The 18,426-nt window shown below is 38.2% G+C and overlaps 1 protein-coding gene across 2 annotated transcripts in view; it reads right to left on the bottom strand.

Moving 5' to 3' along the window:
• PAPOLA (poly(A) polymerase alpha) overlaps positions 1-18,426 on the bottom strand; it is a 45,443-nt gene that overhangs the window by 14,792 nt on the left and 12,225 nt on the right. For both annotated transcript variants that reach the window (XM_035106490.3, XM_035106498.3), the window contains exons 2-13: positions 17,558-17,731; positions 15,449-15,515; positions 14,877-14,958; positions 13,193-13,302; positions 12,847-12,900; positions 11,408-11,519; positions 10,311-10,400; positions 10,075-10,213; positions 8,533-8,605; positions 6,797-6,917; positions 5,689-5,773; positions 980-1,033 (exon numbers count right to left, since the gene is read on the bottom strand). In XM_035106490.3, the coding sequence (XP_034962381.1) occupies positions 980-1,033; positions 5,689-5,773; positions 6,797-6,917; positions 8,533-8,605; positions 10,075-10,213; positions 10,311-10,400; positions 11,408-11,519; positions 12,847-12,900; positions 13,193-13,302; positions 14,877-14,958; positions 15,449-15,515; positions 17,558-17,731 (1,161 nt within the window). The remainder of the gene's footprint in view (positions 1-979; positions 1,034-5,688; positions 5,774-6,796; positions 6,918-8,532; positions 8,606-10,074; positions 10,214-10,310; positions 10,401-11,407; positions 11,520-12,846; positions 12,901-13,192; positions 13,303-14,876; positions 14,959-15,448; positions 15,516-17,557; positions 17,732-18,426) is intronic.

Here is an 18,426-nt window from a genome sequence, read left to right as displayed (position 1 = left end):
AAATAGCCCCAAAAGTGCTCATTACTGAATGAACTGCTTATATTAGAAAGAGATTTTTTTTGGGGGGGGGGGTGCTGCAACATAAGACTCTTCCCCATAATCCTAATACTACAATACTATACACAGGTATCTAGGAGTTAACTCAAGGTTATAGGGATTGAGATCTCTGCGTCCCTTAATATTAAGGAAGCCTATGCAGTAGCAGCAGGTTCAACAATGGCTTAGCAAAGTCTGTAAACTATAACACAGCTTTTGCATTTCTAGTGAGCTACAAATCAAACCCTAAGGACCACAATCATTTTAAAATATTTGCTCTACTTAAAAGTTTTACAGTATACTACTTTTTTTTGGAGTAAAATAGCATTAAAAAAAGAGAGTTAAAATATCGTGGCCTTCATGGCACTTTCCCTCATTCCTTGGTTTGCAAGGCTTTCAAGTCACAGATTAGACCAGGCATCCCCAAACTGCAGCCCTCCAGATGTTTTGGCCTACAACTCCCATGATCCCTAGCTAACAGGACCAGTGGTCGGGGAAGATGGGAATTGTAGTCCAAAACATCTGGAGGGCCGAAGTTTGGGGAAGCCTGGATTAGACTGAGAAAACACTTAATTGCTAGCCTGAACTGTGAGTAACTCAGAAAAAGTGCTTCATCAAGCTGAGCCTACCATCTCCTTCCCGTTCCATTATATTTTAAGGCAGGAGTTCCTGATAGCTCTAATTGGCAGGTGCACCCAACTGCTCCTTCAGAGTTACTTGTGCAGCCTGAAACATCTTCACATCCTTAGAATATGCACTAATTATTATTATTATTTAAATTTATATACCGCCCTAAGACCCTCAGGTCTCAGGGCAGTTCACAGGATAAAATCACAATATAAAAACACAAAACATATAATCAAAACAAAAACAAGAACAATGATCCAAATGAAATGTTAACTTTAAAAGGGGAAGGAGGCAAAGGGAGTGGTCATGTACTCACCACTCTAGTCGCTGTTTTTCTGTTGGTGCACTTGCTAGGAGTACAATATAATGCCTTTGAAGATAAAAAAAAACCAACATACTATATGATCTTGATTCTGAAAGTTCAGATTATAACTGGTATATTTTCAACACCTCATGAATTCCCAATAAACTAAATCTCATTCTAAGATTAACAATGCCTTCATAGCTTCAGTCAATGGGAAGTAAATATTAATTATGTCTAAGCTACAATTAAAATTCAGTTGACCTTTATTAAGTTGTTAACATTTATCTGAAAGAGTTGTATTTGTCAAAAATGGGTTAACTAATAACATTAGTAGAATCAGCAGAAATACACTCACCAGCCATGCAACTGTAACTGAGGGCAAACAGGGATAAATCTTAACGGGGGGTGGGACTTTATTGGGAAGGGTAACATAAATGTATTTTTAATCAAAGGAAGCGGGCAGGTGTTATTTTTACAGTGCACTGTTAAGAAATGCTCTTCTAAATATTAGACATCCCCATGATCCATACCAAGAACTGTGACAAGACTGGTAAAGAATCAATCCGGAATACCAAATGTGTTTTGCTGTGTATGCAGGGGTGGTATCCTTCAATTGTGTGCCAACAATGCTATGCTTTTTCTATTGAAATAAAATACTGCATTTGTGGGCACATGATTTCTACATGGTCTATGAGAACACCTGTGGCAAGATGCAGTAGTGCAATGCAGAAAGCAGAACTTAGCAAACTGTCCGCATGTACTGCTGAGACTTTAATATACCTGTAGACAGAAGAGCCGCAGCTCAGTATTTATTTTTCTATCCAATTCATATACCACCTTTCCTCCCTTGCAAAACTGCCAGATCAAGGGAGATTTTCAGGGGAGAATGAGGTGGAAGAATTCAACATCACCAACTGCCCCAGCATATACTGCCCCCACATCAGAATTACAAAGCAAACAGCAGTTCGATCTAGATCTGCTGTTGCACCCACTTTTGTGAGTTCGATCCAGCAGAGGCTCTTGCTCCACAAACTGGATGCTCCCATGGGCAGAAGGTGGCAGTTTTTGCCTTTTTCCACGAGGCCCTCAGCTGTTACAACAACACTTGGGGTGCTGCAACACTTGGGAGCAGATTTTTGTGGACATAGAGGGCTATCAGAATAAAGGGGGAACTGGCCTCTATTGAGCAAACATGATTTACTTGATATGTGAGAATATTGTCTCTCTTCCTTCTGCTGGAGCACCCATTTTTGTAGAGTCCTGCTCCATGCCAATCCTGAACACACCCCAGGACTGGGAATATTGATTTGCAAATGTGGGCCTGTTGGGCATGTTAAAAAGAATAAGGCTTGTGTTTTTCAGAAAGGTTCTTTGTAAGATAGCAGAATCTTATCAGAACCTGTAACTCCATTCTTAGAAACTGGTGCAAAAACATGCACATTAACAACTGATTGTTGTAAGTAGCAATTTAAGCAAGTCCCAGTTTACAGCTCTTAGGGTTAGTTTTAAAATAAAAATGGAAAATAGGGGGAAATTGCCAAAGGTCTGCAATCTTTTCATATACTCAAATTATAAAGAAGAGGCTTGAGCATCTTGGTGCCAATATGTACAGGTTATTTTCTGAGTGAGCGGATATCATCAAGTCGCTCTTCTTCCCGCAGTGGCAGTCTAGTTTTTTGGGTTTTTTTTTACAGGAAGAATATATAACAACTCATAATATACCAGCAGAATATAATAAATATAAATATAATTTTTAAAAATGCTAGAAGCAGGGTTTTTTTTTTGCAAAATAATTTGCAATGCTACCTGAAGGGCAAAGGACACTTTCTGAAAATCATTTTACAATATGAATACTGGTGGAATTAATATTATGGTGATTCTTAAGAGTGTGTTTTTTGTTCCGAGATGCCATGACTGCAACTTTACATACCAGTCTCCTAAATATGCCAATCAAACTATTACATTTGGAGTTAAGCTTTAGCTGGTTTCTGTAAGCGCACAGATGAGAAACTGGCATTCGGAGAACAAACATGGTTTACTTAGCTCCATGTGTAGCTACCAAACACCTTGATAAAAAAAAAATCTGATCTAGATAAATTATGGCTCTAGTAGGCACAACAGTTTATTGAAGAGGACTGTTAGATTGCAAGTCAGCATAATTTGTAAAAGTGCAGACAACTCTGACAAGCAATACAGTTGGATTTCTTATTAGTTGGCATGTAGGTTTTTAAGCTGGAGTCCAACAGTGTAGTCAGGGCTGGGGCTTCAAATTTTTATAACTAGCCCTCAAAGAGCTGTTTGACAGAGGAACAGACTCCCATGAGAGGTGGTGAACTCTCCTTCCTTGGAGGTTTTAAAGCAAAGGTTGGATGGTCACCTGCCATGTATGACCTAGTTGAGATTCCTGCATTGCTGGGGGTTGGACTTAATGACCCTCAGGGTCCCCTTCCAACTTTACAGTCCAAGATTTATCAAACCATTATCCAAGACTGTGAACATTATCCCTCTGAACTGATATTAGACAGGCTACCCTCCATGCTGAACTTGAGAGAGCATGACTTAAGACTTTCTTGTTCCAGCAGAGAAATTCCTATTCTGAATTTTTTGGTGAATCAATTGAGGAAAAGCAGGCTAGTTCGTGTTCATCCTTTACTGCTAGGGGAGCTGTTGTCCAGAACACCACTGGTATAAACAAGCTCTTATACATAAAGGAACCCTCTGGATTCTGACCATTTGAATAGTGTCAAGAGCCTGGGACACGGATATATCATATCATATATCATATGTCATTACAAACATTTTCCTTGATGGAAATTGTTAGCTGGTCTGCTTCGGCCCTCCAGATGTTTTGGACTACAATCCCCATCTTCCCCAACCACTGGTCCTGTTAGGTAGCGATCATGGGAGTTGTAGGCCAAAACATCTGGAGGGCTGCAGTTTGGGGATGCCTGCTCCAGATGTTCTTAAGACCGCAATTCCCATTAGTTCCAGCCTCCATTGCTAATTATCAGGGATGATGGGAGCTATAGGCTAGCAATCTCTGGAATGCCACAGGCTTCCCTTTCCTGATTGAATGCCTAGTCATCAAGATTTTGCATTTGACTCATTAGCCTTCTTTTTACAGCCACTAATCATATTGATCTGGCAACAAGATCTCTGTTTTTAACCCCCAAACATGCTGAGAGGCTACTTTATTTCATTTTCTCACAATATGGTTTTTTTTACCAAAGGAAATTAATATTAAATCATGTGTGTATGCTAATGAAACGGCTGGAAGACAAAAAGGTGATTTAGCACTGGCAGGAGGATCCTAAAACATCTTCTCAAATTAATCATGGGTTTTAACATAACTTCTTTCACATATACCCATATCGTAATGAAATCTCTGCTTATATTGCTATGTAAGTGACAACACATACAGGAACCAGACAGGGAGAAGACTGAACATTATGTTTCGGGCAAGTATTGATGACCTAGTTATCCAACTTTTCAATTTCAAAAACTGGCTAATACTAAATGTATACCAAATCCAGTTTTCTTCCTTGATGGTCAGAAAACCTACTGCAATTACTTATTTTTTATTTTAAAAAAAAATCTATGTAGCACCTGAATTAAGAAACCTAGGGCAATTGAGACACTGATATCATTTATAACTGATGGATAAGAAAGGTTTACTTCATGATAAATTAGTCCTAGCATTCCTTCCACTTTGTCAAAATGAGGTGTTAAGCGGAACATCTTCAATATTCCTTGAAATACCAGGTGTGCACGGTCATTTTCCATTTTGACACAAAGTGGATTAGCCTTCCAAAATTCTGAAGAAGTGTGCATGCACACGAAAGCTCATACCAAAATAAAAACTTAGTTGGTCTTTAAGGTGCTACTGAAGGAATTTTTTTTTATTTTCCTTCCAAAATTGTTTAAGATTCTAGCATTTGTAATGCAGAGTTAGAGGAATCAAAACACAGACGCATTATCATGATCACCAGTCTTTTTTTAATGGGTGAAAAGCTGCATTGTCATTTTGTTTAGATTAATACATAACCACCCAATACAGAAAATGTTTAAATTTCAGCTTGGAGTGGGCATCTGACCAGTTTTAACCAAGGGCAAATAAAATAAACTATGTTACAACTTTCACCCAAATACAAGAAACAGTCAAGAAACTTTCTTATTAGGAAACCTTTAAATACAGTGGTACCTCTACTTACGAATTTCGTTCCGAACACACATTTGTAAGTCGAAAAAATTCGTAATTCAAATCCCATAGGAATGCATAGGGAGAAAATATTCGTAAGTCAAAGCAACCCTATCTAAAAATTTGTAAGTAGAAAAAAATCCTATCTAAACCGCATCCAAGATGGCAGACGGAGCTCCGTTCGTAAGTAGAAACATTCGTAAGTAGAGTTATTCGCAAGTAGAGGTGCCACTGTACCTGGCAAGTCTCAAGAAATCCTCCAGAAGAGAGTGCTTGCATTGCTTGCTTTTAGCGGGTAACTTTTAAAATGTGTTTTACTAGTAAATGATTAGAAGCCACAAATATCTTACATTCAACTGAAATGCATACATGTCCCATCATATTTGGGTAAAATTTTGATCAATGTCATGCAAAACAGGGTCATCACATCTGTTCACTATAACTATTGCTAGTCATGTTAGCCAGTTTAGTGTGAAAGTGTTAAAATACTCATAAAACATCTTTCATGCCATAAAATACATACTTGTATTTTTGAAAGAAGTTTGGAGCTTCAAAAAGTTTGGACCACTCTGCCTTACTCAGCAAAATTTCATCTGTGATAGCAAGACCTGAATTATAAAAACACATTTCAGCCTTTTCATATATTATTTTCTTCATCGGAACAACAGTTTACTGAACACAAGGAGTTAAGAGCATATAAATGAAAATATAGCTACCCAAATGAAAGCCAAATGAGTCAGACCATTAGCCTACCCAGGTCAGCTATGTCACCTTCGACTGCCTAGTGGCCCTCAAAGCTTTCTAGCCCTACCTGGAAATGATAGATCCTGACCTTGGAACCTTTTACATGCAAAGAAAGTGCTCTATCCCTGAGCTATCAGCCTGCCCCATAAGGAGATAATTTTGAAAGTTTGTTCATAATTTAAGTTAGATGGTGTACAACTCTGTACTAAGAAATAACCAACTACAGTTTATCTAAAGTTTCCGACCAAAGCTTCTTTCTGCCTTATCTTTCCAAATGGAAAAAAAAAACTTTAAATAGGAAGTGGTGGGAATTGAACCCGTGACATTATGAATGCTATCACTGAACTATTTACTTATTTATTCAAATTATTACCAGCCCCTTCCATCCAAAGGAGCCAAAAAAACCCAAACCCAAACTAATTTATATAGGCTATGTACAAATGGTTATTAAACGACAATTGTCCATATCATGTTCAATTGTGGCTAAAATAATTACGATAGAACACCATCTTTTCAGGTACTAAAACTGTCTTAAGCGTCCTTTCTGACCAGCATTTTACAGGTGGAACAAGTTTCTAAGAACCCATTTTTTTCTGTATATCCAAACTACCATATATTTCTTCCCAGCTGCTGTAAGCAAAGAGTACTGGGCTACTGGAATACCCAGAAAAGCTGAAGCTGGACAAGAAGCCACACTTAAGAATTGCTGCTTTCCAATTAGTTTGGAAATGCCATTTCTAAAAGCCTTTACAATTAGAAAAAGTGTCAGATTCATATGATGCTACTAGATAAGTATTAGCACAATGCCTGGATCCAAACTATCAACACACACAATCTAAGGAGGGTTATTTTCAATCTTTCGGGAATAGATGTTCAGATTTCCTTACCTTGCTTAAATTCTTCAACCATGACCATACGTGTAGAAACGGACACATTGTAGGTAGAGTTCTGCTGGGGGTATGCTGGTGTAATTATAGGCATAAGATGGTACCTATCACTGGGGTTTACCTACATATAACAACAGCCAATCAGTTTTCTTCAATCACATTTAAGTTAAAAAATGTGGATCTGTCCATTGAAAAAAAAAATCCCTATGTTATATACCACTAGTGACAATGTCAGTGAGGTAATTAATACTGGCAGCACTACTTCAAACTCGGGAAAAGTGACATATTTTTAAGAGCAGATTAAACTTAATTATCCGTTTTCCAATTGCACCTGTACTGAATGCTAGCCTGCCTATAATTATGAAACTGGAGTGATACCCGACTGATACATGAAGAACTTTATTGCCAGGCACACTACTGTCTGCAACCCTTTTGAAATATGTAGTGCATTTCCCCCCTGTAGTATATTAATTGTCATTAAGAGGCCAATTCAAAAAAGTAAAACATAAAAAACTAAGCACCCAACAGGATCAAATGTGTTTAACATATCCTTTATTTAGAACAGTATGTTTGATGAAGGAAACGTGCAGATGCATGTCAATACTTTAAGTTGTAATTATTTTAAGTTGAAACCCTACCATTTCCTTACATGGTTTTCTTTAGCTACTGGAGTACAAAGGACTTGTATTACATACTGCTCATATGCCCAAAGGATAACAAGGCAAAAAACAATCATAACATCTGATGTGGGCTTTTATTAAAGTAAACTTTTTATTGAAAACGAATTGTACAGTCTTCATATACACCAATTTTTGCTTGTGTTGGTCAACCAACAGGCTCCGATTCCACGCACTGTGTAGTCACAATTCTGATATCCAACTGGGTTTCAACAAGCCCATAACTTGATTGTGATAGCCACATTCAATAGGGAGAAAAATACCCTATTTTATAATACATGACGTGTAATTCTTGCAGGAGCCCAGGGACAAGTAATCCTATAGTACTGCTGAAATTAAGGAGATGTGGCCCTAATCAGTGCCTGATAGAAGATTACTGGGAGTCCCGTGAAAGTAACTTGAGTTTTCTAAAGGAAAAATGGGGAAAACTCATGGAGAAAAGTTACTTCCTATTCTTGGTTTAGTATAAACACCTGCCTACAGAATAGACACCTATGGCATAAGTGTACAGTACTGGCCCAACTTTCTATGGTTATCACAGAAATAAATGTTGCAAAGAAATAATATAGGGAATAAATGGATGCAATCCCCAATTTAAGTATACAGTCGAACCTCCGTTTATGTAACCCTCTGGTTACATAAACTTCAGGATGCATGCGTGGCAAACCCGGAAATATTTTACTGGGTTTCACCGCGCACGCATGCGCAGAAGCAGTCCTCATGTTGCGGAAACCTCGAGACCTGACCGGACCTCCGGAACGAATCCCACCCAAAACCGGAAGTATCACTGCATTCCCATTTTTAAGACTGTGCATCTGAGGAATTTTACAGCAAAAAAGAGAAATTCACAGGCCAAAAGCCAGGGTGGGGTGGGAGGAGGCGGCTTCAAGTAAAAACTTGGGACAAAATTAAGTGACAGCCTACATTTTACAGAGAAAGTATAGAAGTGCTGTAATACTAACCAGTATTTGTAATTTGTAACAAAGGTAGATTCCCTAGGGCTTAAGCAATTTCTTTTAAGCAGTTTGATCTTATAGGGGGAAAAAATAATACACTAACCCTTGGGTCCCATACAGGCAAATTAAGATTGCATTCTTCTGGCTGTTTCAATAGCACTGGATTTGGCCATTCCCTGTTTAGAGAGATTGTAGCACTGAGTAAGAAAAGCACTTATTTATAACAAGCAAGCAAGCATGTTTGAATGTGAGCCTTCATTTTCTACACCAGGCGCAGCGTCAGACGAAGCTTCTTTCAAAGAAGAAAACTGCCTACACAGCTTTCTTAAGGAATGAATTTTGTTTTATTCCCTTCAATCCAAACATCTTTCATAGCACTTAACTGACAAATGCTTAAGGTTTGGTTTTTAGCCATTCATCTTCAAATGGATACACCTTTAGAGTGCACTTGTTATGCTAGAAATATTTATGGGGAACATTATTTTAACATTTGGAATCCATCTCATTCCTCATGTCCAGGATGGGTAAGAACAGACAGCAGCAAGATACCAATAGTATGGACACTCCACATAATTTGGCAAATGCATGTAGAATGTCTTCCTATGAATTGTGTCTTTGCTTAAGAGATCCTCTGCCACTTAGACACTGGTGTCATGTGCAAACTGACCCCTAGGACTGATAGGAAGTATTAATTTTTTTAAAAAAGGTATCTTCAATGCGTCAGCTATTCTGCCCATAAAAAGTTATTCCTTCTAAGAAGCTAACCTTATTGCAAGTTTGAACTGCCACTCTAGATTATACTCCGCACACACTATGCTACCCATTTGTCTTATGCCTTAGAAGAATTTGGAACAGGTTAAACAATGGATTATTTATGGAATCCTTGTGTACCAATAGTGCATTGGTGCAATGTACATTTTAAATTTAGTAATCTAAGACACAACTCCCCCAAACATGTCAGTTTTTCCTAGAGAAACCATGCAGCAGCACATGAGCCAAGGTGCTACTATCAATTCAATTCAGCAAATTAACATTAGAAAAATCAAATCTTCAAAGGTTCCAAGGAGGTTTCAGATGATGGGCAGCTAGCATGTGTTGTGCAATGAACTCTGCACTTTTAAATTGAAATCTCATCTCTATATGAGAGCACATGCAGAAATTTGTTAATTCTTGTATATGAAAATACTTCCAGTTATGCAAAATATTTTTGTGCTTTGGAAGATAGGCAGTTCACTTATCCCAGATATTCCCCTAAACATGTAGCACAATCACATCATACATGAACTGGCAAATGCTGTTCACCTTAAAGGGTTCCCATTTTAATACACCAACCCGTTCAGACTAGGTATGAATGCCGTCTGCGGCCCTTTGCTCAATTAGCCCTAAAATGGATAGAGCCACACAAAAAGGCCAGAGCTCCACAAGAGCTCATGTGTTTAAGTGCCTCACATAATGTAAGTAGATGTTTTGCACCGAGGACTATAAAAGAAAACTTGACAGTGTCTTGCAATTTCTTGGAAGGGTGATTAATATTCCTATGAGTACACTTGTTAACCTGACACCATCTGAAGGAATGTCATAGAAACAACACTAAAATTCAGGGTCTATAATAAATTTTATTTTAGTGTAATCTAAAAAGACATACCATTTAGAAAATACCAAGAAAAATTTATGTACAAGAGTTGATGCTATTGCATTTGGATAAAGCTGGCAAGTTCTTGCTACTAGCATAGCCCAGGAAACTCCACCAAGGAAACCTAGTATATTGGAATAGATGTTGTGCCCTGTTGTTGTAGAGATAAAAACAAGACAACTTTAGTCACTTTCATTCAACTGGAAATAAGCATTTTTTAAAAATCCATTTTGTAAAACCCCACTTACGTTTAGCCCATAGTTTGATAGCTCTCAGTGTTAATCTGAAATTGTCAATATTTGGTACTAGATGGAGAATTTCATCGGTTACTCTGCAACCTAGAAAACAGAAACCATGTTTTCATCATGAATATTAAAGAAAAGACATTAGACAAAACTGGAGAGTTTTGGGGTTACTTTGCTATTTTTAGAAGGGGGGGTCTTTTTTAGCCTAATTATTTTTTAGCCTAAACAATACAAAACTATGCACAATAAGGGTTCTTTCTCCAACAAGCACAACACAAACTAAGATCACTATACCCTGAAAGATGGTAATTCAGCATATACAATTGTCACACTAAGGCATGGTTACAGCCAATTTTGCATCAAGCATAGTGGAGACACTTCCACCATTCCATATCAATGAGAATTTGTGCCTTTGTTAAGCCCTTGCTTGACTCCCATTGCAAATTATTGCACTACTTTATGTTATCTCAAATTGTTTGCGGGACTGGGATACACAGGGTTATATCTAACCGTTTTTGCTTAGCTGATAGTAAGGCTTCCATCAGTGGAACCAGGAGGGACACAGATATAAGAAGAGGGAGTTGCAGGGGATCCCCAAGATTGCTTTCCTCTCAATTTATCTGACAGCTAAGTGACAACTCTTAAATACAACCCAAACAGATTAAATGAACTGTCTGATTTAAGAACAAATTCAGATACTTTGTAACTGAACAAAATTAAGAGCTGAAATTGCATAGATTGATATGTATGTTTGCCTCAAGCCATATTAAGGAATGGGAAAACACACACTTTTACATCAATCTACCTTTATTCTGTCTATGGTTAACATTGAACAGACTAATTATCTTTGCAAAGGAAGGTCAGCAGAATTCAGATTCTTGCCGTGTGCAACAATGTCATTAAAACTACCTCTAAACAGTGTTTTGACAGCCACTTATACAATTATTACACTTTTAATCAATGTATACTGAATGACTATTATGCAATACTGAAATATGCAGTATCTTCTGTTGCCACAGAATATATTTGTATGAAGTTTCAAAAAAGCTATCTTCTCAATTATAAAAAAGAATACCAAATGAAATTATAATATAACTTACCATTAAGACTTCGTATGCATCTAATGTCTAAATTTTTAAGAAGACTATCATCTCGAAGGTCTAGGTCTTCAGGAATAGTCTGAAGTGCTAATCGGGCAAACAATATATCAATCTAAAATAAGCAAGAACAAAGAAGGGAAGTATGTTCTCATTCCATTGTTATGCTAGTCATTAAATCTATGAACTGTTTTTTGTTTTTTTAAAAAAGTCCACAAAATGTACTTTGTAGAGACAGTGCTACTTAAGTTTCTCAGTTTCTATAGCCAGTGATTTCAGGATGACCTGCTTCTCTGGACACTGGATGCAAGTTTAAACTGCTGCATCATCGCTGCTTTATAATTAATTATGAGCAAACACCTCCGCAGAACGGATTGCGGTCGCAAACCGAGGTACCACTGTACATTTCACCTGCCAAGCTGCCAGCTCCTTCAAACCCCACCCCTTGCCTACCCATTACTCCCACCATTGCCCAATCCTCATGCCTTCACTGCTTACCCCAAACTTCCCCTCCTCTAGCAGCTCACCCAAATCCTAAGATCCTGCTGCTGTCATTACTCATAGAGAAAAAAAGGGGAAAGAAGAGGAAAGCCTTTTGCTCCTTCACCATGCTCTGCTACCAACAGTCATGCATTTTGAAATGCACGCTTCCTACTGGTGGCTATGGACTAAGCAGAGAAAGACTGTCACCCTCTATCGCGGTAACAGTAACAGGGAGTGTGTGAATGCCGGCCTGCTCACTTGCTCTACTTAACCACCTGCCTGTTGGCTCACTTGGCCAAGCTGCCCACTTGAACCCTGGAGTTCCCTTGAGCTGTTGTACATGCATGAGACTAATGGTGGGGGGCAGCAGCAGCAGTAGTAACAACACCACAAAAGGCAGCCACTAACTGCAGCATGACCTTTTTCTTACAAAGGTATTACATAGCATGTAAGACATATTGTTGACAAATTGGGGGAGCATTTTAGTACGCAGCAACGGGAAGAATGCATTTAGTCAGTAACATTCTCTCACTTCACACTTGACAATAGACCCCATGCAAACATTTTGGGACTGCAATGAACTGTGAATGAGCTGCTACAGGCAGCAGCATCTTTCTGTGTGTGCTGGGGACTGTATATGTGGATGGGTCTGGACACTTTTTATTCCAAGTGAGGTCAATTTTTATGCACCCTACTGCTTCAAGCTGCACAATGTTAATATCTGAAACAGAATCTGAAATGGATGCTACAATTTTCATAACTAAAGTAGCATTTTTTGAGCTGTCACTAAGTTACCGTTGCAAGGTGTATGACCCTTAAAAGGAAACAACTGTTCATACAAATAACTTCCATGTGAGGATGGCCTGTACACTCAGTGTAGGCTATGTGACTAGATGTTTCATTTCTTGCAAAGAATATACAACAGATGGTGGTGCAAAAGCTGTCTTAATTACTCTTACCTCTATTCCATCAAAACAGAGTTTGATAACAGGAACAAATGCTTCTTCAACAGCCTGAAAAATAAATATTTTACAATGACTAGTACTCATACCTGATCTTCAACAGGAACTATTTAAGGGCGTGGCTAGGATAGCTTTTTGATTCCATTCAACTCTAATTCTACATCAGCAAGCAATTCTGTCAGAAATTGGATTCCAATATAGAAACATATATTACAATAACCTTCCAACATCAATGAAACATTATGCTTATTTAAAGCATTATGCTTATCTATAATTCTTAATGTACAATTATTGTAACATTTTGGGGACTTATGTCTTTCTTTAGATAGAGTAATTCACACACCCGTAGGTCTTTTACTTCTTCCTGTAGTTTCAGTTTTTCATAAAACGAGGTGAAAAAATCACTCCTGTCAACATGCCTCGGTGCAACACACAATGCATCAATATCAGCACCTAAAAGAAGTGTGAATAAACAGAGTTAGTTACCACATAAAGCCTACCAGAAAGAGGCAACAGTGCAATGGTACCGTTTTGAACAGAAATTATTGCAGCACAGGCTTCTTTCAAATACTGCACTTAAAAATTGTAATATCTTATTCAAATACAGTCATACCTTGGTTGAGGAATGCCTCGCGACTCGAACGTTTTGGCTCCCGAATGCTGCAAACCTGCGAGTGAGTGTTCTGGTTTGCGAACGTTCTTTGGAACCCAACGTCTGATGCAGCTTCTGGTTGAGTGCAGGAAGCTCCTGCAGCCAATCAGAAGCCGCACCTTGGTTTTCGAACGGTTTCAGAAGTTGAATGGACTTCCAGAATGGATTCCGTTCGTCAACCAAGGTACGACTGTACATTCTTTCACTCAGTATGTACAGCAACTTCCACTTCAAGAAATCTACCATTTGAAATCAACCACCACAAGTATGATCCTCAACTTACAAAGATATAATTCAGGCATCCCCAAACTTCGGCCCTCCAGATGTTTTGGACTACAATTCCCATCTTCCCCGACCACTGGTCCTGTTAGCTAGGGATCATGGGAGTTGTAGTCCCAAAACATCTGGAGGGCTGCAGTTTGGGGACACCTGATATAATTGATAATGGAAATATAAGTTAAAACGAGGCTCAATTTATGTTAGTTAACTTATTGTTTTGCACTGGAACTACTTTTGGAAAGCAGGTTTTTTTTAATATAAGCAAATATAGTTCACATTTTTCAATAGTTTATTTGAAACTAAAATGAAGCTTCAATGCTAGGCTTCTTATCTATACCAGAGGTAGCACAGCGCGAGAGTTAAAAACTCGTATCTCCTCACTCTTAATCTATTACCTGCCTGCAGCAGACACTGGTTGAGGTTGTTTTTTTTAATGGAGTGGCAATTAGGCCGTATTGCATGAAACATTAATGCAAATAAATTCATTAGTGTACCAGACAACTAAAGATGACATAAAGTATACAATGGCCACCAAGAAAAGGCAGCCCCAACTCTACTCCTGACAAGCAATAACATATAATGAAGGACAGGACCACTCTCTGTAGTTCTGATTGACCTGAACTACACAAGGCATAAATATACGGTACTTTTAATCTCATTGCCTTGAATGTATAGATAAGAAGCCTAGCATTGAAGCTTCATTCAGCATTCTACTGAACTGTGGTGGTGCAAAAATCATAATTTATTTCAATGTAATCACATTAAAATAATTAATTTTAATGGAATCACATTAAATGGCGTAGTCAGAACTACCTATGATGCCGTTGTGCTTTGGAGCTATGGCTAATCACAGAAACCAGTTATTGCTATGACTGCTATGGTGCAGCCCTTAGCGATCATCCTTTCCTTATCACATGTTTATGTGAGGGCAAGTCTCCTGTCCAAGCAAGTCATCAATTTCACATGCAGCAGAATCGTAAAAGGTTTTATAGGCTCTTTAGTGAATTATTATACTTCTATTGGCTACCAACTAGGCACTAAGCAAACATATTTTATAAATGTATAAAATATTAGGTACATATCAGGGACACATTACCTTTTGTATGTACACCTAATCTGTATGATCCGAATGTAAAAATTTTCCCTCCAACGTTTTCTATTACAGACTGTGGAAGATTCTAAAAGGGAGCAAACACAGGATTTGAATTTTTATAAGCAATGCAGAATCAGTGAAATAGCAGCACACTTCAAACCCTAGACGCTGGCTTCATGCTTACTGATAGGAGCTTATTTCAGTTGTGGCACACTGATAAGAGGTAAGGGCAAAAAGGTAGCTAGTTATCATTGCTAAGCCACTATGAGAATTTGCTGTCACACCATTTGCAATAGCATCCTGCTAGTTTTATCAACAGAAACAGTCAGTTGCTTAAGCTTGATGCAGCAGACATTCATTAAACTGCATATGCTACAAATCTAATTAAACATCGTATCTGGCTGCTTAACAGCTAAGTATCAATGTATGCAAGACTGAGTTAAAGGATCACAAATAAAATAATCTTTTTCCCACTGATGTCAATTGCTAAATGTTAAATGCAGTGGCTTTAACATTCTGCTGCAGCTAAAGATACAAGTCTTAATGCACATCTACATGAATAAAGAAATTCATACCTTAATTTCACTGATTTCCCGTATCCATTCCTTTACTAGGTTATTTAGTTTCCCCAAAATTAGAATTCTGTTGATGGAACACATTAATAAATTACACAGAATGAAGAAATTGGGTTAAGGCACTTAAACCCCCTATCACAGAAAAGGAAACTAAAAGTGTAGCAGAGGAGCTGGAGAATGTTTCAAGTAATTTGTCAAAGCTAGTCCAGAAATTATTGATTTTATTTATATCCCACCATTTATCAAAGGAATAGGGTGAGGCATACATGATCACATACATTCCTCACACCAGCTGCCCAACAAGGATGGCAACTAACCAGAAAAAAATGGCATAACCTGCTCTTGTGCCTTTCACAGCAGCTTGAGCTGCAGAAACCCACCAGTGAAGCTTTCCAAGAAATGGAGATAACCACCAGCAGCTAACAGATGCAGAACAAACTGAGTTAAAGACACAATAACAGGGGCCTTTTGACATTGTACTTGCAAAGCAGATTAGCTGAGATGAGTGGCCCAGGGTCAACAAAAGTGTGTCATAGTTGAGCTAGTATTTGAACCAGGTCTTTAAAAACTTTATCAATTAAACCACTATTTCAAATTATAATTTAATAGATATTTGGAGGGACGTATTTTCATCCGTGGAATTTTTGGCACCTACTTTTATAGCCGGGTTCCATGCACAAATCCAAGAAACTAAAGGCACTGCCTACACAAGCTTAGTGGCTACAGTAAGCTACAATACTGGCCAAATAGTATTTGGAAGACAAGGGTTCCAAATTACTAAGGCTTCCTTTTCTCCCCCATCATATGCTGGCAGAGTAGGCAGGCGGGGGGACAGGGACGGGGAAGGGGACGGGACATACCTGATATGGTCTGTTCACAAAATAGTGCCTTCCTCCAAACATTAACTTAAGCAGCAAAATTCAGAACCTTATACAGCTCAAAGTCTTGCAGTATTTTATCTTTACTGTAAAGATAAAACACCTATCTGGAATTTTGATAAATCCTCAGCATTCCCCCAATTTTGTAACTGCTACTGAGTGAGAAGAGCATACAAGAACCCCCAAACCAAAATTACGGGATACAGTTGAAATTTCATTTACAAAATTATACACAACTGCATCATTTTTAATGCTCTATTCTTTCCCATTCCCAAGCCAATATATGTCTATTATTTCTTTTACTAGTAAACTCAGGTGGTGAACACTGTTAGAATTGTAACCAAACACCGAGAAACAAGAGGGAAATGAAAGCATGCTTGGGTAATTGAGACTTTCTGAAGTACAATCTATATGGGAAAAAATGTCAGGGTCACCCTTTTTCAACAATCCAATGAGGACTAAACATGCTAAGTCATCACAGAATGTAGAGTGTCTGAGGGAAAATAAACATGGAACAGTAAATGGGAGGGGGAGAGGGGGGGCATGTGGAGAAGAAAGGTGGAATGTCCCTGGCATAGGGGCAATGATTGACTGGAACTCAGAACAGGAGCACTGCTTTCAGGAGGGACGATATGCTGCATCATTCTGTTGCAGTCCCACTTGTTGAAAATATTACGTACTACTATTTCTATGATACCCTTTCACACAAATATTTGTGAGTACAAATCCCCCCCCCCAATTTTGTTAGTGGCTTAGGAATTTCCACAGGAAGGAAAGGGAGGTTCCAAGCAGTAAGTAAAACTAAAACATTTCAGGAGTGGTTTACAAAAATGAATGCAATTCCCACACTGCATACAGCTTGGAATAGATTCTTGTGTTATTGACACATTGCTGACACAGACGGTAATCATGTCATTCACCTGTGCTATGCAATTCCTGGATGTTACCAGCATGACATGGGAGTTGGCTGTGCAGAAACAACAACTATGCTGCAACAATAACCCAAGAACCAATCAATGAACACTAGACATTCCAGAAACTTGGATACATGCACAAATTAAAAGACACACTTTAATGGAATATCGAGCTATTGTTCAGAATTGTATAGCATTTCTATTAATGGGACCAGAAATAATTTGAAAATCTATTTTCAATGTTTTATGATTCCATAACCCAGTATGGATTGTCATCTCTCCACAGTATATTATATATCAATAAATGTCTTATTTACCTGCGTTGCAGTTCCTCCTCCTCTTCGAAGACACCAAAGGGTTTTAGGGTTTCAATTAATTTCTGAGTAAGAACACAGTCAATCTCCTTGGGGGCAGCTAAACTGATAGGTGAGGTAATGCCATAATGCTTCTGTGGTTGCTGTGTCTGTTGTGATCCCTGGGTTGTAACTGGACTAATAAAGGTAAGTAAGACAAAATTAAGAAAGATGCCACATCAACAAATCCATTTATTGCAGTAAAAGAAAAAATACAAAAAATGAAAGCGTTTACTTGGGCACATGTTTGGCTGTTTCTATACTATAAAAACGGTTACTTAAATTGGTTTAACAACCTCTTAACAATAGTCAACAACTCTGCTTTGTTCATAATCAGAGTAGTTAAAATATGGTAAATAAGCAAACCTTCCAGATTAGTGAACATAGTACAAGAGTGTGGTCCTTTATATTGAGATCTTTGACCACTATATGGAATTAAACTGACCTACTTTGTACAGTAACTGCAAACTCAGTCATACATTACCATCACATGTTGTATGCATTTCACTCATGCAATTTCAACCATATGTAATTGAAGGTCAGCTGGTTGAAATTCTGTAAGTTAAATCCAAACAAGACAGAGAACTTAAACGCACTTTCTGTATTATTTCTACTTGGGAGACAAGGCCCTTTCTGTGTTCACACAGAGATGGTTTCAAGTAGGCAGTTTTAGTACACCCATTTTTGTGTATACACCCCATCCCCAGAACATAACCCCAGTGTAAGATGTGATCACACTGTAACTGCAAACTGTTTAGAAAAACATGAAGCCTTAGTACATCAGAGTACCAAGCTGGATCTGGCCAATGGTCCATCTAGTCCAGCATCCTGTT

This window comes from Zootoca vivipara, chromosome 1, assembly GCF_965207765.1.
Source record: "Zootoca vivipara chromosome 1, rZooViv2.hap1.1, whole genome shotgun sequence".
In the NCBI taxonomy this organism is placed as follows: domain Eukaryota; kingdom Metazoa; phylum Chordata; class Lepidosauria; order Squamata; family Lacertidae; genus Zootoca; species Zootoca vivipara.
This window is presented reverse-complemented; position numbering and strand designations above follow the sequence as displayed.